At 55.7% G+C, this 20728-nt stretch overlaps 1 protein-coding gene across 1 annotated transcript; it reads left to right on the forward strand.

Moving 5' to 3' along the window:
* Positions 1-1982: 1982 nt before the first annotated feature.
* Positions 1983-20538, forward strand: CERS1 (ceramide synthase 1). Its single transcript, XM_007195449.3, has 7 exons — positions 1983-2255; positions 4596-4755; positions 8938-9118; positions 11721-11882; positions 12356-12503; positions 12738-12847; positions 20398-20538. Exons 1-7 carry the CDS (start codon positions 1998-2000, stop codon positions 20438-20440), a joined length of 1062 nt encoding a protein of 353 aa, XP_007195511.3. The 5' UTR covers positions 1983-1997; the 3' UTR covers positions 20441-20538.
* The last annotated feature ends 190 nt before the right edge of the window (positions 20539-20728 follow it).

Raw genomic sequence — 20728 nt, forward strand, 5'->3', positions numbered from 1 at the left:
TTGCCACGCTGGCTGTGGCATTACTTATCTTAACGGGACAGATGAACCCCTGCCCACGTGGAGTGCACATTCAAAAATAATGAGTAGGGCTTCCCTGGTGGAGCAGTGGTTGAGAATCTGCCTGCCAATGCAGGGGACACGGGTTCGAGCCCTGGTCTGGGAAGATCCCACATGCCGCGGAGTAACTAGGCCCATGAGCCACAATTGCTGAGCCTGCGCGTCTGGAGCCTGTGCTCCGCAACAAGAGAGGCCGCGATAGTGAGAGGCCCGCGCACCGCGATGAAGAGTGGCCCCCACTTGCCGCAACTAGAGAAAGCCCTCGCACAGAAACGAAGACCCAACACAGCCATAAATAAATTAATTAAATAAATAAGCCCAAAAGTTTAAAATAATAATAATAATAATAATAATAATAATAATAATGAGTAGGAGGTACAGCAGGACAGATGGTGACAAGTGCCAAGGAGAAGACTGATGGGGGATCAGGGAGGTGCAACAAGCAGGTGACATGTGTAGGTAAAGCCTGAAGTTGGTGAAGGAGGAGCCCTGCCAATACCTGGGGGAACAGCATTCTAGGCAGAGGGTACAGCCAGTGAAAGACCCTGAGGCAGGACTGCTTGGGGTGTTGGAGAACCACCTCCAGCTATGAGGCCAATGTGGCTGGAACGGAAGGAGAAAGATGGAGAGAGAAGGGCGTGAGGATAGGTTGTGAGTCACAGTGAGGAGATGGGCTTTCACTCTGCGTGATGGGAGCCATGGAGGGCTGTGAGCGGAGGAGGGACAGGTAGGTTTCCTCTGGCCTCTGAGCGGGGTAGGGAGGAGGCCGAGACACTAGGAAGGAGGCCCAAGGGTGGCCGAGGGTCGCATAAGTCTGTACACGTGCAGAGAAGTGGCTGGATTCTGGGAACATTTGAAGGTGGGGAGAACTGGATTGCTGCAGGACAGGGGATGAGGGCCCCTTTGACCCCCCCCTCCCTGTTTTCACCTGTGCACCTGAAGGTCAGGTCAGGTTGGTGGCCATATGGGACGCAGCCTGGCTCCTGCAGGGCCCACACTGATTCCTGCACGCTGCACCTCGGAAGGCTGTGGGAAGACTCCTAGATGGGGAGGAGGGAGGGGCACAGGCGTGCGGGAGTCCCGGGGGCTGGGATGAGGGCTACCAGTGGCAGGCGAGACGATGTCCCCAAGAGGTGACCGGTGCCTTCAGTGATGGCCATTGGGGGCTTTGGACACGGCCTGGTCGGTGTATAGTGGAAGATCATGGGGGGTGGTCCCAATGAAGTGGTGGTCTTGATCCAGCCTGAGCTCCCCCACGTGGGCACCCACTCCCTTGGCCTCCCTGAAGGCCTGTGTTAACCCGCTTCAGGGAGGCCTGCCAGGTCCTCAGGGTCACAGAGAGCAGCAGGTGGCCCTCAGGCGGGGGGGATGGTGGGGCCTGAGTGTGGGACAGGGCAAGAGAAGCATGCTGGAGGGCCTGGGAAAGAGAGAATCGCTGGTCCTGGGCACGGCCTGCTGGTGGTCACCTTGCCCCATGTTGCGGACACAGCCTGGTGGGGTGAAGGAGCCCAGGATGGGCAAGGGCATCCAAGCGGGGACGAGGGATGGGGACACGGGGCCGCTCCGGCCCTACTCGGTTTCAGGTCAGGCGGGCTCCAGGCAGATACCCCCTCCACCCCTCGGTTGCCCCCTCCCCCCTCCCCCGCGCCTGGGTTTCCTCCACTGGAAAATGAGCCAGATCGCTGGCCCGCCTCCAGGACGCGGCGCGACAACGCCAGGACTTGTACGCCCGAGGTCGCCGCTGCTGCCTCCGGGGTACCCAGCTGCGCGCCCCGGCCCCGCGTCCCTGCGGGGCGGAGCTAGCGCTGGCCCCGCCCCTCCGTTCCACGGGCTACGGCCAGCGCGCCCCCGGCCCAACTGCGGCGCGTGACGCGGGGCGCGCGGCTCCGGCGGCCACCGTGGGCGGGCGCAGACTGCCGGGACGGCCGGGAGCGGGCGGCATGGCGGCGGCGGGGACCGCGGCGGGGCCGGCGGGGCCGGCGGGGCCTGAGCCCATGCCTAGCTACGCGCAGCTGGTGCAGCGCGGCTGGGGCAGTGCGCTGGCGGCGGCGCGGGGCTGCGCGGACTGCGGCTGGGGGTTGGCGCGCCGCGGCCTGGCCGAGCACGCGCACCTGGCGCCTCCCGAGCTGCTGCTGCTGGCGCTCTGCGCACTCGGCTGGACCGCGCTGCGCTCGGCGGCCACTTCGCGCCTCTTTCGGGTCAGTGCTGCTGGGGGTTGGGACGTGGGGGTCCCGGGCTGGGGGGCCGGGATGTTAGGGAGTCCAGGGCGGGGACCCAGGACCGCCGCGCGCCCCTTTCTGTCTCCGCGGACCAGGGTGACTGGAACGTGGCGGGCCTCAGGCTGGAGGAGCTCGGCACGCGGAATCTTGGGCCGCCGCGTGCCCCTCTGGGTCAGGGCGGGGTGGGGTTGCGAGTGGATGTGGGGGTGTGGCCGGGCTGGGGGAAGCCTGGGACATGGGGACCCTGACAAGGGTAGGATGCTCAAGATGTGGGGGAACCGGTCCGGTCAGTGCGGGACAAGGGGGCCCCGGGCGGGGTGAGGGCCTTGGCTGCTGCGCACTCTTTCGGACCTAGCGGAGCTGGGGACAGAGGAGCGGAGGTCACGGGCAGGGAAGGCTCGGCGCACAGGGGCTGCGTGTGCCTTGCGCCTCCGGGTCATGCGGGGCGCGCTCGGAACCGGATCGGTGTCCGGGGTCGGTGCGGCGGCGGGACTGGCTCGTCCGCTGCGACCGGGAAGAGGTAGGAGCTGCCCAGTCGCTGCCGCTCGTCTGTCTGGAGTCAGCGCCACCCTCCGATCAAGGGATGCAAAGGCCTGGGCTCCCTGGCCACGCCGTGTTCGCAGCCTTTGGGGGAGGTGGCACGGCCTGGGTCTGCGAAGCTGGACTGTGCGGACTCCAAGGGGTCGCCACCGAATTGCTCAGTTGCCGGCGAGCCTGGGAAGGCCACCTCCCCAGCTGGAAAGTGACTGTGGGGGTGACATTGGCGCCTGGCCTCCCTCCCATCCTTGGGGAGGGGTCGCTGCTATGGGAGCTTGTTGGAAGGCGTTTGGGCTCCAAGCTTGGCTGTGACTTCCCTGAGGACCAGCTGGGGTCACTCCGCCCGTCTGACTGGAGGTGGCAGGGGGTGCAGGGACAGAGTGCCTGGAGCCAACAAAGGGGCCTTTCTCTGCTGGCTGGGCAGAGGCTGGCCCTTGTTAAGTCAGGGATGGGGTGTTGTCTGGCTGCCATTGTCCCCACTCCCACCCCCATATGACCCACATGGGGGTTAGAGACCCCAGCCACGACACTGCTCCAGGGAGGGGGAGGCAGGCATGACTAGGGCCCCTCCGTAGGTGAGCCCTGGTCCCAATCTGGCTTTGTTGCTTCCCCCACCTTTCCAGTTTGCAGCTGGGCAGTGGGAGGTCCAGGAGGACGAGGGCCAGAGCCCAGGAGGGGGATATGGTTGCTCTGGGACTACCAGGGTGGAGCAGGCTTCCTCCCCATGTTCCTGAGGGAGCTGGGTGGGGGACAGCAAGGTCACGGGCCCCTCACTTTTAGAATCCCCGGACGTCGGGCACTCACTCCAGTTCGTGGCTCGCCCTTCCCAAGAAACGGGCGGGCGGAGGGGCTGCCTCGTCCTCCAAAGCTCATCTTCTTGGCAGTCGTGTGGTTGCCAGGGGTTACCGGAGCTGGCTCTGGCTGTCTCCATGGCGACTGTTGGTGCTCCGGCCCCCTCAGCCTCGCCTAGGGGAGGGGGGCGTGGCTTGGCCGGCAGCTCTGGAGCCCCGCCCCCAGGGAGATTGAAGCTCTGCCCCCAGGACTCCAGGGGCGCTGGGCCCCTGAAATTCCTCCATGCCTCACTGTTGCATGCTCCCCCTTCTCTTGTCCCCTCCCTGCTGTACCCTCAGGTCCCCCCATCTGCGATGTCCTTTCCTTGACCCTCTTTCTTCCTCTGCCCCATCCTCTCTTCCTTTTCTCCCCTGAGTTCCCATGTCCTCCCCCACCTACCCACCCCATCTTCCCCAGCCCCGTTCCTCTCTGATCTCCCCAATTCCTCCTCTGAGGCAACCCCTTCCCTCAAGTTCCTCCCCCATGGGGATTGCTAGGGTTCCAGCCCCCCATGTTCCCCCGGATGCCCCCATATTCCCCTCCATGTTCTTTTTACAGGTTCACCCTCACAGCCCCTTCCAAGTCTTCTCTTTAATCCTTCTTCCTCTCTGTCATACCTCTAGCTCCCCCTGAGACCCCCCAAGCCCCTCAGTCCCCTGGACTGACCCCACTGGTCTCCCTTGCTTTACACCCACGTGTCCCCCTCCTCCCCTCACGTTTCCTCCAAGGTCTCCCCCCATCACTCCCCTCCCCTTGCGGCTGCGGCTGGACAGCTGGGCACTAAGTTTAGCCCTTGGCAGGTACACGTGGGCTCTGGTTACGTTCCAGGAGGCTGTGGGTACCGGGCCCGGCACTGCCTGGCCTGGGGAGTCCCTGGGCCTTGGTTTCCCTACCCTGGAGGAGCGGCCCTTGGCTCCCAGTGCTGATGGCCGCCCGCCTTCTCACCCGTAGCCCCTAGCCAAGCGGTGCCGCCTCCAGCCTAGAGATGCCGCCAAGATGCCTGAGAGCGCCTGGAAGTTTCTCTTCTACCTGGGCGCCTGGAGCTACAGCACCTACCTGCTCTTCGGCACTGACTACCCCTTCTTTCACGACCCACCCTCCGTCTTCTATGGTAGGGGACCTGCCGGGATGGGGCAGGTTGGGGGAGGGCCCTGTTCTGAACTCAGAGAAGGGTACATGGGGGAGCTGGACACTCATCAGACATCCCATGCTGGATGTCTGCTCTGAGACAAGGGCGATGAAGGGGCCCTGGGGCCAGAAAAGGGGGCACCTGTCCCTGTCAGGACTCAGGGAAACATCCTAGAGGAGGGGACCCCTTGTGTGGGCCCAGGCAAGCAGTCCAACATGTGCAAAGGCCCTGGGGCTTGCATGAGCTTGATATGTGGGGACGAGAGGAGGATGGCAGGAGCTTGAGTTTCATCCTAAATGGGATGGGTTTGTGGATTATAAAAAACCTTCTTCTGGCTGCCATGTGGAGACAGATGAATCTTGGGTAAGGAGGGGAGCTGGGCCCAGGGGTTAGGCAAGGGACCAATGTGGCTTGGACCAGCTTGGCAAGAAGATAAAGGTGGTGAGAAGTGGCTGCATCCATTGATTGGATTCGATGTGGGTGTCATCAAGGCCTGAGCTCTGGGTGGGATGAGCAGGAATTTGACTGCAGTGTCCTCTGTTACCAACTGGCAGGCCGATGTAGAAAACTCAGTCTGCGATGAGGGGTCAGGCTTCTCTACTCTCGTGCTGACCACCCAGACCGTGTATCAGGGACACACATGGACGTGTTTCCTGCCGTGTGATATAAACATCCTGAGGGGGCTCCTGGTGGCACCAGGGAGCTGGGCATGGAACCCCTGCGCTGCACCTGTCTGTCTTGTGACCATGCTGCCCACATGGCCACGTTTCCCGTGTAACACACGCACATTTCCCGTGTCATAAATCCCTAGAGGGGAGGTTTGAGCTGTCATTCAATTTTCCTTTATGAACTGTAATTGAACTCTGTCTCTGTAATTGAAGTTTCGAGCATGGAGTTGCCTCTGGTTCCTGCTTATAAGTTACACTGTGATAGCACACTTGCAGGTTAGCTGCTTCTTTGCAGGCACGCTTATTGAGTACCTATTGTGTACTGGGTGCTGTGCTGATACAACTGTGAGTAGGTCAGAGAAAGCCCCCACCCCTGTGTTTTGGGGTGACAGATCTGTTAATGTGAAATAAGAAATCTGTTAACAGTGATAAGTGCAGATGAGAAAACTTGAGTGAGGAGAGGAGAAGGGCATGTGGGGTGTCTAGGAGGTGGGGAGGAGGGCATTTTCTACAGGGGTGGGGATTGTCCCCACCAAAGGTGACTTTTGAGTGGGGACTGGGAGGAGCCTGGGGCAGATGGGAAATGCAAAGGCCACTGTCGGACAGACATGCTACTGGCTGATCAGAAGCAGCAAGGAGCCCTGTCAGGTGGGGTGGGAGCAGAGGGGGTCTTTACCGTAGGGCCACGAGCAGAGGGGGGACGTTGACAGGACGACCTAAGGGTGGGGCTGAGGGCAGGAGCCGGTGTGCTCTGCCCAGGACAGGGCTGCGGCGGGGAGAGAAGTGGCTGATTTAAGAAATGTTTTGAAAGCAGAATTGATAGGATTCACTGCCAAACCAGAGGTGGGTGTGAGAGAGAAGGAGGATGGGGCTGACGCCAGGGTCTAGGGGGCTGAGGGTGGGGCAGGTTTGGGGGAGACCAGGAGCTGGGTGTGGGATGCCCAGGTGGCTGATCCTGGAGGTCGGGGAGGGGGATGAGGCAGGAGTGACATGGAGAGGCCAGAGCAGCAGGCGGGGTGTGCGTGGAGAGGAGGTTGGAGGTCCACAGACAGAGCCCGGCCCACCTCACCCCACAACGTGCAGGGAGGTGCAGACGCAGCCCAGATGGGGAATTGTCTGCTCCCCTCTTCCCTCTGCCCCAGATCTGGGGCCCAAAGCTGGAGAGAGGGTGCTCCCCACTGTAGCAGTCTCGCCAGTGTGATAGGTGGAAAAGAGGGTGTCCCGTTTCCACAGAGGGTGCCTCCGCGCCCCTTCCTTCTCAGGAGGGACAGAGACACTTGGCAGGTGTGGGGAGGCCCCCCTCTGCTGACTGCAGCACTGCCACGAGGCTGTGCACGGAATGTGGGGGGAGCCCCAGCCAGGAGTGTGAGGTTTGCTGCTGAGCCTTGGGGAGCCCTGGACGTGTTCAAGTGGGGGATGAGTGATCTGTCAGGTGTCTTTCATTTTTTAAAATTAGGTAAAATTTATATAACATAGAATTAACCATTCTATTTTATTTATTTATTTTTGGCCGCACCACACGGCTCGCTGGATCTTGGCTCCCCGACCAGGGATCGAACCCATGCCCCCTGCAATGGAAGCGCAGAGTCCTAGCCACTGGACCGCCAAGGAATTCCCAGAATTAACCATTTTAGCCAGTCACAGAAAGACAAATATTGTGTGATTCTACTTATGTGAGGCACCTAGGGTCGTCAAATCCATAGAGACAGAAAGTAGGTTGGTGGGTGTCAGGGGCTGGGGAAGGGGGAACAGAGAGGGAGTGTCTAATGGGAACAGAGTTTCAGTTTTACAACATGGAAAAAGTTTTAAAGATTGGTTGCACAGCAGTGTGAATATACCTAGTGCTACTAAACTTAAAAATGGTTAAGATGGTAAATTTTGTTATATATATTTTTACCACAACTTTTAAAAATTCACCATTTTAAAGTGAGCCATTCAGTGGCATTTAGCATGTTCACAGTGTTGCGCAAGCACTGTGTCTATCTAGTTCCAGAACATTTCCATCATCCCCAAAAGGAGACCCGTCCGCATTAGCAGCTTGCCATCCCCCCTCTCCCAGCCCCTGGCAACCATTAATCCATTTTCTATCTCTATGGATTTGCCTGTTCTGGACATTTCATATACATGGAATCATTGGTATGTGATTGTATGTGCCCATTTGTGTCTGGCTTCTTTCACTCAGCATAATGTTTTTGAGGCTTATCCACATTGTAGTGTGTGTCAATGCTTCTTTCCTTTTTAGGGCTGCATAATATTCCACATTATGTGGACACACGAAACGTGGATTTACCACATTTTGTGTACCCAGTCACCTGCTGATGGACATTTGGGCTGTTCCCCTTTTGATGATTGTGACTAGTGCTGCTGTGGACATGAGTATACAGGGGTCTCTTGAGTCCCTGTTTTCAGTTTCCTTGGGCACAGGCCAAGAGTGGACTTGCCAGATCATGGGGTCTGTGTATTCACAGCCATTGAGGCTGCTGTGGGGAGAACGGACAGTCGGGAATAGGCTCTGGAGGCCGGGAGAAGCTGGAGCAGCGCTGGGAGGAGATGGCGGTGCCTGGACCAGGGTGGGGGCACTGGGGGCAGGGCAAGTGAGTGGAGACGGGGACCAAAGAGGGACCCCAAAATAGAGGTCCAAGTGGATCTCCGTTGCAGGAAGGGCCAGGGTACAGATGAAGGGCTGTCACTGAGGTGGCAGCATAGGAGACATCTAGGGGATAGCTGGCCTCCAGGGGGACTTGAGGGTCTCTAGCTCCAGATCACTGAGGCTTGGAGGGGGAGGGACAAGAGACCGGGGATGGAGCCCAGGGAGGCCATTACGGGGGGTGGACAAAGAAGGAGCCGCAGACAGCAGGGCACAGTCTGGAGTTCTAGGTCGATTCGGGCAGAGTCCTTGGTGATGGACTGAGGAGGGGAGACGGAGGTGGTGGGGGGAGCGATGTCCCCTGGGAAGGCACGAGGCCTGAGTGCGGGTGGGCGCATGTGCAGGGGCGGGCGGGGGGCAGGAGGTGGCCGCAGGAGGAGGGGAGGCGGAGCCGGGCCCGCTCTGCGGGAGAGCCCGCACTCATGGGCATTGGAAAGTGTGTGATTTCTGCCTCAGCTGCTTGGCTGGCACAGCAAGGCAGGTGGCAGCCTCCATCGGTTTGGGGATTTGCTGGGAGGGGGGCACCCAGGACCGGGTGTCTTGAGCGAGCCTGGTAAGAGAAGACGGGAAGGGGGCCTGGGGCACAGTTGGAAATTCTGCAAAGGACCAATTTCAGGGTAGGAGCACCTTTTCCTGTAGATCTAGAACTGTTCTAAAAAGTAATGCCTATTCATAAACAATGATGGGTGGAGAATGGGTAACAGAAAACCAGCGACCAGAGCAGCTGCAGAGATGCGTGGCACGCCCAGCAAGCAGAGGACCCATGCCCGGCTTGAGGGAGTGCTCGGGGTCGCCTGCGGGTCCCGGAGGCCCTGCAGGTCCCTGACGGCACGGTCTGGCCCTCCCCAGACTGGAAGACAGGCATGGCGGTACCACGGGACATCGCAGTTGCCTACCTACTACAGGGAAGCTTCTACGGCCATTCCATCTACGCCACGCTGTACCTGGATGCCTGGCGCAAGGACTCAGTGGTCATGCTAATCCACCATGTGGTCACCTTGGTCCTCATTATCTCGTCCTACGCCTTCCGGTAAGTCCAGGAGGGGACAGGAGAGTGGAGGGCACTGGCGTGAGCAGTGGCAAGAGGCTAGCACAGGGCAGAGGCTAATGCCTGGGTGGGGGGTATGGGGGTGTCCGTGGGAGAGGTTTCTGAAGAGAGATTCTGAAGTGATGGGGCAAAACAGGTGCAGAGAGGCACCACCCTGCCCCCGCCCCATCTGTCCCCCTCCAGCTCCTCCTGGATGGCAACCTTGGCCGGGTCACAAAGCAAGTGTTTACAGAACACCTGCCATGTGGCAGGTGCTGCTGGGGGCACAGCCGTGAACACAGTAGACAAATGTGATGTTCCAGAGCCCACTGTGGCCACCACACGTGGTCATAGTGCTTCAAGGCAGAGCCTGTCCAAGCCACAGCGTGCTGTATATGTAAAAGCCACCCTGATTCCAAGGGCAAAGGAGAGTGAAAATATCTTGCAGTCCCTTTGTTATATCATTTACATGTTGAATGACGACATTTCGGATATACTGAGTCAATTGGAATATATTACTAAAATTAATTTTACCTCTTTCTATTTACTTTTTTTTTTATAATAGTATTGTGGTATGTAGGAGAATGACTTTTTTTTAAAAATTATTTATTCATTTATTTATTTTTGGTGTGTTGGGTCTTCGTTTCTGTGCGAGGGCTTTCTCTAGTTGCGGCAAGCGGGGGCCACTCTTCATCGCGGTGCGCGGGCCTCTCACTATCGCGGCCTCTCTTGTTGCGGAGCACAGGCTCCAGACGCGCAAGCTCAGTAGTTGTGGCTCACGGGCCTAGTTGCTCCACGGCATGTGGGATCTTCCCAGACCAGGGCTCGAACCCGTGTCCCCTGCATTGGCAGGCAGATTCTCAACCACTGCACCACCAGGGAAGCCCCTTTACTTTTTTTTTAAACGTTGCTGATAGAAAATTTAAAACGAAATTGGGATTAGCAGATGCAAACTATTATATATAGGATGGATAAACAACAAGGTCCTACTGTATGGCACAGGGAACTATGTTCAATGTCCTGTGATAAATCATAATGGAAAAGAATATGAAAAAGAATATGTATATATGTATAACTGAATCACTTTGCTGTACAGCAGAAACTAACACAACATTGTAAAGCAATTATACTCCAATAAAGATATTTTAAAAAATAAAAATTGAACATGGAAACTCAAAAAATAATTTTTTTTAAAAAGAAAATTTAAAACGACATATACAGCTCATATTCTATTCTTTTTTTTTATTTTTATTTATTTATTTTGGCTGTGTTGGGTCTTCGTTGCTGCGTGCGGGCTTTCTCTAATTGTGGCAAGTGGGGGCTACTCTTCATTGCAGTGCGTGGACTTCTCATTGCGGTGGCTTCTCTTGCTGCAGAGCACGCGCTCTAGGCATGTGGGCTTCAGTAGTTGCAGCATGTGGGCTCAGTAGTTGTGGCTCACGGGCTCTAGAGTACAGGCTCGGTAGTTGTGGCGCACGGGCTTAGTTGCTCTGCGGCATGTAGGATCTTCCCGGACCAGGGCTCGAACCCGTGTCCCCTGCATTGGCAGGTGGATTCTTAACCACTGTGCCACCAGGGAAGCCCCTCAAATTCTATTCTTGTTGGACTAGCTGTGCCCTCCAGCACAGTAGCTGCTGGCCACAGGTGGTCATGTCAACTTTAATTAAACTTAAATAAAATCACACATTCTGTACCTCAGCCCAGTATGTGGCTGGTGACTCCTGTATTGGACAATGCAGATTTAGAACATTCCTATCATTCTTGAAAATTCTATTAGACAGACCTGCTCTAGAGGGTAGAATCAGATAACATGCCCCCCCCCAAAAAAAACCATGAAAGAAAAGAACTAACAGTTTGTTTGAAGGTGATCACTATGGAAAATTCAAGTTGGAAGATAAGGACTGCAGAGGTGGTGAGGTTAGGTGGGGTGGTCAGGGGTGACGGGTGAGCCGAGACTGAAAGTCGGTGAAGGAAAGCTCCGGGAACACCAGGGATGTTAGGGGATGAGAACAGCCTGTGGCTGTCAGGAGCCTGAGCTGTCCGGAGGGCAGAGTGGGGACGAAGACGGTGACAGAGGTGCACAGCCACATCCAGGCTGAACTCAGGCACCGAGCAGCTGTGAGGCGGAAGGGTGGATAGGGGCGGGGCTCCAGCCTTCTTCAGATCTTGGTGGGGGTGCGGCCTTTCCCAGGCAAGTCTGCAGTTTGCAGCAGTGTTCAGGTTAAATGTACGAACCTGGGAGCATCAGTGAGGCAGTCATGTTTAAAGTGTTGGGTATCTGGACACAGAATGACCCAGGCCTGTGAGGGTCAGGGGTCATGGAGGGTCAGAGGTCACAGAGATGAGGAAGGATCAGAGAGGGCACTTCCAGGGAGGTTCCTGAGCCTGGGTGTGGCTGCCACAGGACGGGTGCAGCCTGGGTGTTACTGCTGACCTAGCCCTGTGAGGGGGGGATGGGCAGGGCAGATGGGCCAGGGAGGACAGCCCTGAACAGAACCACGGGAAGCCTGGAGGGGTGGCCAAGGGGGCCTGTGCTTGGGAGCCTCGGTGCGGGTAGGGGTCCCGGGGTAACCAGCCCTCTCTCCTCTCCCGATTTCCTCCTCAGGTACCACAAGGTGGGCATCCTTGTGCTCTTCCTGCATGACATCAGTGACGTACAGCTGGAGTTCACCAAGCTCAATGTCTACTTCAAGTCCCGCGGAGGATCCCACCACCGGCTTCACGCCCTGGCTGCAGACGTGGGCTGCCTCAGCTTCAGCCTCAGCTGGTGAGCTGGCAGGGGAGGAGGCAGGCCTAGTGGGTGGTGGTGGGGACCTGGTGGAGGTAGGCGGGGCCAGGCCGGGAAGGAAGTGGGGCTTGTGAGAATGGGTGGAGCCAAGCAGGAAGGAAGTGGGTCCTAGAGAGGCAGGTGGGCAGGGAAGGGGTGGGTCCTGGTGAGGTGGGTGGGGGCTTGGTGAGGTGGGAGGGGCCAGACAGGGCCAGGGTGACGTGGGCGGGGCCTGGTGGGACAGCGGAGGGCGCGAGTTGGGAATAAGCAAGCTGGGCAGGAAAGGACAGAACAGGAATGGAGACAGCTGGGCAGGAATGAACAAGGGTGGGGTAAGGAGACATGGATGGGTGGGGATGTGCAGGGGCAGATGGATGAGTCCAGACGGGACAGGACAGGGACTGGGGGGAAGGGAGGGGGCTCCCCTCCCCCTCTCCCCCACAGCCTCCTCGACCCGCCCCTCCCTCCTGCAGGTTCTGGTTCCGCCTCTACTGGTTCCCGCTCAAGGTCCTGTATGCCACAAGCCACTGCAGCCTGCGGTCGGTGCCTGACATCCCCTTCTACTTCTTCTTCAACGCACTCCTGCTCTTGCTCACCCTCATGAACCTCTACTGGTTCCTGGTGAGTTGGCGCTCACAACTCCTCACCACCCCCTTCTTCTCAGATGCCAGTCCTGTCCTGGTCCCCGTCCCCAAGGAGCGCTCCAGGTGCACGCCCTTCTCACGCACTCCCAGGGAGGAAGGGCATGTTAGGTGACATTCAAAGGGCCGGTGGCAGGAGCACCCAGCCGTCAGGAGGGCAGCGAGGTCGGGGACGACGGGGCTCTCTTCTCACCTGTGCCTTCCCCTCCCACAGTACATCGTGGCTTTTGCTGCCAAGGTGCTGACGGGCCAGGTGCGCGAGCTGAAGGACGTGCGGGAATATGACACAGCAGAGGCCCTGAGCCCCAAGCCCAGCAAAGCTGAGTGAGTGTGGAGGGGCCCCCAGCCCTAGTTCATTCCTTAACTACGTGTGTCTGATCGAGCACGCTCTGTGGGTAGGCCCTGGAGACACGGCAGCGGATGAGGCTGATGCCGACGCTGCCCCCCCGGAGCCTGCATCCAAGAGAGAGACTGAAATAAAGGCATGGACGATGTAGTGACAGAGTTAGATGCTGTCAGGACAGACAGCGAGGAAGGTGGAGGTAGAGAGCTGAGGGGTGAGAATCGGTCTCAGTGGTGAGAGCCGTGAGGGCCAAGCCCAGTGCTGAGGAGCAGCTGTTTTCCAGGCCTGACGGCAACCTCTAAGCAGGTGGCAGTGGAAGGGGGCGGTGAGGGGGTGCCATGGGCGGCCCAGGGAGCCTGTGCTCTGTTCGGGCTAATACTCCCTGGTCCAGCGGAGCAACCACTGGTCAGCCAAGCAGGAGATGGGGCCGGGGGTTCGGGCCCAGGTGGGAGTTGTAGGGATGACGAGCAAAAGGGGCCTCTTCGACCGTCCTGGAGGTAGGGGCCTTGGGACTGCCAGCCCTGGGATGTGAGCCAGATGGTGCCCAAAGCACCTGGCCTGGAGGGGCCCCAGGAGTGAATGGAGGCAGGTTGGGATGACCAGCAGGGTCCAAGGTGTGCAGCGCCCCACAGTCAATGTGAGGAGCAGTTGAGCAGCAGTGAGATGGGGGCTGCTGAAGGCTCGCAGGGCGCTCCCCAGCAGACCCTCTGATTTGGCCCCTGGGAGGTCATCAGTGACCAACCTGGGAAAGATGGTTTCGGGGAAGCAGTGGGCTCAGAGTGCAATGAGGTGTGGGTCAGAATGGGCAGGGAGGAGGATGAGAGAAGCAGAGATTATTTAAAAATCTTCTTGAAAGACATGAGAAGGGGAGCAGAGAACTGGGGGAATTGCCAGAGCGGCCAAAAAGCCAGTGCCCAGGTTAGAGAGGAGTCAGGCAGGTGAGCAGGGATTGTGGACACACGAGGGCTGGGCAGCAGGTGAGGTCACCCCAGTGGTCAGATCCCAACTCTGTTGTAGAACTAACCAGACTTGCTTTGGATGTAGGTGAAACAGAAATAAAAAAATCAAAGATTACCTAAGACCTCTGGCTCAAGCTGCCATTTACCAAGACGGGACTCAGGGCAGGGCCATGTGCATCGGTGGGGGTAGGGGGTTGGGAGTCTAGTTTTGAGGGCGTCGGATTGTCGACGTCCAGCGAACGTGAGTTGAGAATTGCGTGTAGAGATCAGTGAGGTCTCACCAAGGAGTCTGACCAACCCTCAGAGGCTTCCAGAAGAAGCAGTGATTAAAGAGAACTCCAGGGGTGAGGTTGGGGAGGCACCTGCTTGGCTAAATCTAAAACTGAAAGACCTTTCTGCTGTAAAACAGTGAACTCCTAGAGATGTCCTTGTAAATGCCGAGCCCAAGGCAAAGAGCAAGCCAGACCCCCTAGCTCCACCCTGCTCCCTGCTCTGTCTCCCCCGAGAATGTCCAGCCAGAATGTGAGTTGGGAGGCTGGCGCCTCCAGCCCCAAATGACAGCATTCCCACTAGGATGGCAAAGAACAAACTCCATACAGAAATGACAGGGGACTGGGGACACGCTGCCATGGTTGGCCCCATGGGCACCACCTGCAGAACCTGATCCCTAAGGATGGCTAGAGTTAGCACAGTTGGGTATAAAACAAGATGGGATAAAAAGCAATGAAAATGTGGAATGTGCCACAAAAGAGCTGGTCAGGACACCTCAAAATCGTCAGGTCATGGAAAACAAGAGACTGAGGAACCGTCTCAGCTCAGATTGACTGAATGCAATGTGGGATCCTGGACCAGAAAAGGGACATCTGTGGAAAAACTGGTGAAATTCAAATAAAGTCTATGGTTTAGCTCATAGCAATGTTCTAGCGTTGGTTTCTTAGTTGTGATAAATGCACTGTGGAGATATAAAATGTTAACGTTCAGGGAGACTTGGGCGAGGGCTACCCTGGAGCTCTTTATGCTATCTCTGCAAATCTAAAATTATTCTAAAATGAAAAGTTTATTAAAAATGTAAAAGGCATGAGAGACCATCAAAAACAGCATTGGATGTTAAATATATTTCTTTCCTAGGGCTGCCGTAACAAAGTACCACAAACTAGGGGGCTTAAAACAACAGAGGTTTATTCTCTCACAGTTCTAGAGACCAGAAGTCTGAACTGAAGGTGTCAGCAGAGCCACGCTTGCTCTGAAGGTCTAGGGGAGGATCCTTCCTTGCCTCTTCCAGTTTCTGGGGGTTGCAGATGTTTTTTGGCTTGTGGCTGCATCATTCCAATCTCCGTTTCCTGTCTTCACATGGTCTCTTCTCTCCGGCTCTTTTCTCTTATAAGGACATTTGTCATTGGATTTAGACCACTATGATCTCATCCCAAATTCCTTCACTTAATTACATCTACAAAGACTCTTTTTCCAAATAGAGTCACATTCACAGTTCTAGAGATTAGGATGTGGACATATCCTTTTAGGGACCACCATTCAACCTATTATAGATGTTAAGTCTCCAACGATTAGATACAGCTGAAAAGAGAATCAGTGAATTGAAAGCTGCAGAGAAATTACCTAGGATGCAGCCTAAACAAATGGAAAATATGACAGCTAGAATGGTAAGAATTATGTGGCTGAGTCCTAATAGGAGATAGATAGACAGGGAGAGACAACATGAGAAGACATAATGCTGAGAATTTTTCCAGAACGTGACAAGACATAAATCATAAGCAGGATGAATACAAAGGCATCCGGGCCCCAAACACATCATAGTGAAATGTGAAACATCCACAGAAAAGAAGAGATGACCTATGAAACAGTGACAGACTAACAGCAACAAGGGAAGCTGAAAGACTGGAGTCAGATATCACCTCAAATGCTAAAAGGAAGTAACAAGAAACCGGGACTCTTATACACAACTTTAAAAACAGTTACTCAAGAGAAAGGATACCCGTTGGCTTGCATGAGATCCTGGGTTTGGTCCCCAGCATCCCCACCAAAAAAAAAAAAAAGATATCCACAGGAACAAAAGCTAAGAAGGCTTACCATTCACAGATCTTCTCTAGGAGAATATTTCAGAAAACTACCCCAAGAGATAGATCAGCAGAGAAATTGATACATATCTGGGTAAAAAATTTTTTAAATGCCTAATTTGAGAGATTTAAAAAAATTAGAGCTGAAATATTTAATATTATTGAAACAGGATTGGTGGCTTTGCATTTTGCAGGAGGGTAGGGCATTACCTTTGGGCTATATTGAGTATTTATGTTAACACTATTAGGGTGTAGAGGGGAGAATGGAACCAAAAACAGGTACAACAAAGTAAATGCAGGAAAGGAAAGCTAGAAAAAGCAGGGTAAGTAATGCAGAATGAGGGTAGAATCTCAAATATTGGGCATGCAAATAAACACACATGGAATAATCATGACAATTACGAGACTGGGCTTTTAAATAAATCCACCTCTGACCTGGTTAAAAGACTTCAACTCCAGGATAAATAAAAGTTGTAAGTAAAAAAGACAGGAGGAGAAAGTCAGGTGTAATTTTTGATGTGAAAGGATCCGCATGATGCAGCCCTAAACCTTGGCGAGATGGGACCACAGGAGGTAAAGTCCGTGCTCCTCATCAGGCAGCTCCGAAGCAAGAACAGACGTTCTTCTTAAGCACAGGAACACTTCTCAAAATTGAAAAAAACCAGGGGCAACTTCAGTTGCTCAGAACCAGGATCGTGCAGACCATGTATGATGAAAATGCAGTTAGATTTGAAAACAGTAAGAAAACAATGACTGAGAACCACTTTGAAGGACCCCGGAGTGGAGAACAAATCACGTGGCAAAGCAGCACTGAGGCCTTCTTTGCTCCTGCTGGTTCTCTCTTCTGAACCCCCCTCCATGGGGCCCCTCCTGGACCTCTGTCTTTGGCCCCCTGCAGTGGCCCCTGCACCCCGGTCACGACCTCGGTCTGAAGCCCCCATCGTTCTCTTGGGCTGCTGGGACCGCCATCCGTCGGGGGCCCTCACCCCGCTCTGGGTCTGCTGACCTGCCCGAGGCTACCCCACCCCTCCGTACACCGGCTTTCTCCTCCGTGACACTTTCAGCTGCCCCCGCTGTATCTGAAGAGCCACGACCCACACATCTGGTCCTCATTGCAGCACTAACAGGGGCCAGGAGTCCTCAGCGATGCCTGGGCAGTGCCTGATCTCCTGAGACTCTTCCTTCTCCTCGGCCACCAACTGTCCTCACCACTGTCCCCTCACCCGATGACTTGGCCTCCGTGTCCCCAGGAAAGCGGGGGTAGCCGGATGAGGACGTCCACCCTCTAATGCTGGCTGGCTGCTTTGGTAGATGGTCCGTCTCCCTCTGAGGCCACCGTCCCAGGCCACCGACGTCCACCCCCTTGCCTGCTCAGGGACATTCTGATCAAGAAGAGAAACCTTCTCTCTCTGCCTCACTTACAGCACAGCGCCCCCTCCCCCTCCCTTCTCGAACCCAGCTCCCTCTGGGGTCTTCCCCCCACCACCCCGAGACCACTCCTGTCCGCTCCACTGATGCTAAACAAATCTGGTGGTCACTCCCCACCGCCTTTTTTTGAACAGTTTTATTGAGATGGAATTCACACACCATGCAATTTGCCCATTTGCCGTGTAGAAGTCAATGTTTTTAGTCCATTCACAGAGTTGTGTAACCATCACTGCGGTTTTAGGACATTTTTGTCACCCCCGCAAAAGAAACCCCATACCCAACCCAACCCCTCCTTTTGCAATCGCCAGTCTGCCTCTGCTCCCTGCTTCACTTTTTTTTTTTTTAATATTTATTTATTTACTTGGTTGCACTGGGTCTTAGTTGCGGCTCTCAGTCTCCTTAGTTGCGGCACGTGGGCTCCTGCTTCACTTTTTAGTGCCTTCCTGCTCCGCGTCTGGCCTCCCCCTCTCCCAGGGCCCTTTCACTTAATCCACCCCGACTTCCAAGTTTCTCTCCCAGCTCACAGTGCTCCTCTGAGTGCCATTCTCTGTGTCAGTGTCTGCTTGACATTCCAAGCACCTTCTAAAATATCCAGAATCAACCCGCATTCCCACCGGCAACTACCTCTCGTGAACATTTGTCCATCGCAGTTGATGGCAACTCAGGGTGAAAACCTTGCAAAACCCTAAGGAGCCCCCCTTCTCTCCCTCTCCTCCTTATCCTCAAGGAAACATCCAGAATCCACCTGAGTCTCTGCCTGCCCACATCTCCCTCCAGCTTCCACCGTCGTCCTGATTTTCTCTTTCCCGCTGTGGTGCACTGAGACGAAAAAGTGTAAATCTGATTCTGCAGAGAGGCCATCTCGCCCTAGTTGGGTACTCCCCTCCCCCGCAAATACACTGTTTTTGAGGAGGGAGGGGGCACTTGGAAGCTTGTGCAGAAAAACAAACCAGAATCACCACAGGAAAGCTCTGATAAAGAGACACAGGGTCGGGGCTTCCCTGGTGGCGCAGTGGTTGAGAATCTGCCTGCTAATGCAGGGGACACGGGTTCGAGCCCTGGCCTGGGAAGATCCCACATGCCACAGAGCGGCTGGGCCCGTGAGCCACAACTGCTGAGCCTGCGCGTCTGGAGCCTGTGCTCCGCAACGAGAGAGGCCCGCGCATCGCGATGAAGAGTGGCCCCCGCTTGCCACAACTGGAGAAAGCCCTCGCACAGAAACGAAGACCCAACACAGCCAAAAATCAATCAATCAATCAATCAATCAATCAAACATACGCATCTGATTCAAGATCCTCATAAAAAAAAAAAAAAATGTTTCAAGAGACACAGGGTGGGGGTACGGATCCTTGGAGGTATTAAACCTTCTATAGAAGTATAGGAATTAAAACAGGGGGAACAGAGCTAAGCCCATCAAACTTTAACAAAGAAGGATCCCGGGAGGGAAGGAAGAACTTCCTTCAATGGGACGCTTGCTTGGTAACCATCTTTATCTCGCATGAGCCCCCAGTGCAAAATCCCAAAGCATCAAAGATGTTGATGCAGAAATGGAAGCTGTGAAATCAAACAAGAGTCGAAATGAGAGACTGTGCCGTCCAGCAATTGAACTACGAGAAGACTCAAGAAGCTGGGAACCCCACCTCTGCTCTGTCTAAAAGACCAACAGGCAAAGCTGAAGATACAGAACAGATGGGGAGGTCCACGAGGGGCTTATCTCTGATCTCCCAGATAAAGGGCTCCCGCGGTGGCAGCGAGAGAAAGCAGCAGCCCACGGAGAAGTGGGCCGAGGGGGGAGGTGTGCTCCCAGGAAGGGGCATCCAGTGGCTCCAGCCCCAGGGAAGCGCGAACTAAAGTGACTGAGACCATCTTCTCCAGGAAAGTCTTTACGTTCTCATATGGAACGATCTCTGAGCTAGAGTGCTCCACAAACCAAAGGGCTGCAGGGTGCAGTAATGCACATATGCTAGTATCTGAGGATACACAGAAGTCAAACGGTGGTAGGTCCCTAGGAGCCGCTCGGTTGAACTGTGAGTTTTCTATGCTTTCTGAGGTCTAGATCGTGAGAATATATTACTGGCTCAGAAAACGTAATACAGTTGTACATAAACTAGACTGTAGAATTCACTTCAGCAGAGACTGATGGACCATGTGCAAAGGCACAAAGAGTTCTCATACGTGGGAATAGGAATGGTCAATGGCTGTGACCATAAGACTGCGGGGAGATGCTGTCTTGGCATCAGCAGGCTGGCCAGTTAAACAGGACACAACACCGAGCAAGTGATGGCAGTAGCGGTGAGGAGCAGGGTTAGACCTGTTGAGTCCAGTAAGGTGGGCCTGGGCAGATCCCCAGGGCGCAGGTCCCCTCCCAGTCGGAACCCCAGAGACCTGCCACTAACACAGGCAGGGAAGATGGAATTAAGGAGAGCAGCAGTGCACATGGGAGTGATCTCGGTGGCACATTTTTGGAAAATTGAGGTGCAGGAGAAGACATCTTTATAGACAGTTTGAAATATGCAAACCATGAACGTTGTTTAGACGTTAGGGGTCTTTCTCTGGGATCTTACAGTACTGATTCGTTTTAAAACACTCCGTAACTTGTTTTAAGGACATGGAAGCAAAGTAGGGGCTGCGGCAGGTGTAGACAGAGGGCAGTGGATGGAGAATCATGGGCTGGGAAGCCTTTCCTGGTAGGGCCATTGTAGTTGGGGAGGAGCCTGCCCGGTGGGATCGTCGGGGGCTCTGGCCAGTTCTGCCTCCCTGGGAGAGGAGGAGGATAAAGTGCTGGTCCAGGTCCAGGCGATGGGCTTAAATCAGGCAGAGGTTGGTAGGTGACTTTTGCCCTCCAGCAGTCGCGGGTGGCCCAGGGGGGAGGGGAGAGGAGGGTTTAATTGTGGGAAGGAGCAGGGACCACTTGCCCAGCAGGCAGATGGCAGGGTCTTTTGGCCTTGTGGGCTGGGAGGAAGAATGGGGCGGGGCTGGGAAAAGGAGGGCAAGGAGGGCGGGACGGTGGTGGGAGGCGCTACGTGGTGGCGTGGGGTCCCTAGGCTAACCTGGGCCGGTTCTGGCTCGCAGGAAGCCGCTGAGGAATGGACTGGTTAAGGACAAGCGCTTCTGAACCCCTCGACCCCGGCCCCGCCGCCCAGGACCCAGCCCCACCCAACCTCGCCCTCGGGGACCAGCCACGCGGCTCCCCCATTCGCCCCCGGTACCCTGGCCCTATCAGGCTCCGCCCCCGCCGCAACCCACCCCGCCCTGGCCACTCCCGGGACCTCTGCCCCGCCCCCTCTAGACCCCGCCCCCGTGATTGGTCCCTATTCGACTTCAGGATCGCGGCCACGCCCCCCGAGACCCTGACCTGGCCCAGGTCTCTCCAGGGACCCCGGTCCCGCCCCCAGCCCGCAGG

The sequence above is a fragment of the Balaenoptera acutorostrata genome, chromosome 2 (assembly GCF_949987535.1).
Source record: "Balaenoptera acutorostrata chromosome 2, mBalAcu1.1, whole genome shotgun sequence".
NCBI classification, from domain to species: domain Eukaryota; kingdom Metazoa; phylum Chordata; class Mammalia; order Artiodactyla; family Balaenopteridae; genus Balaenoptera; species Balaenoptera acutorostrata.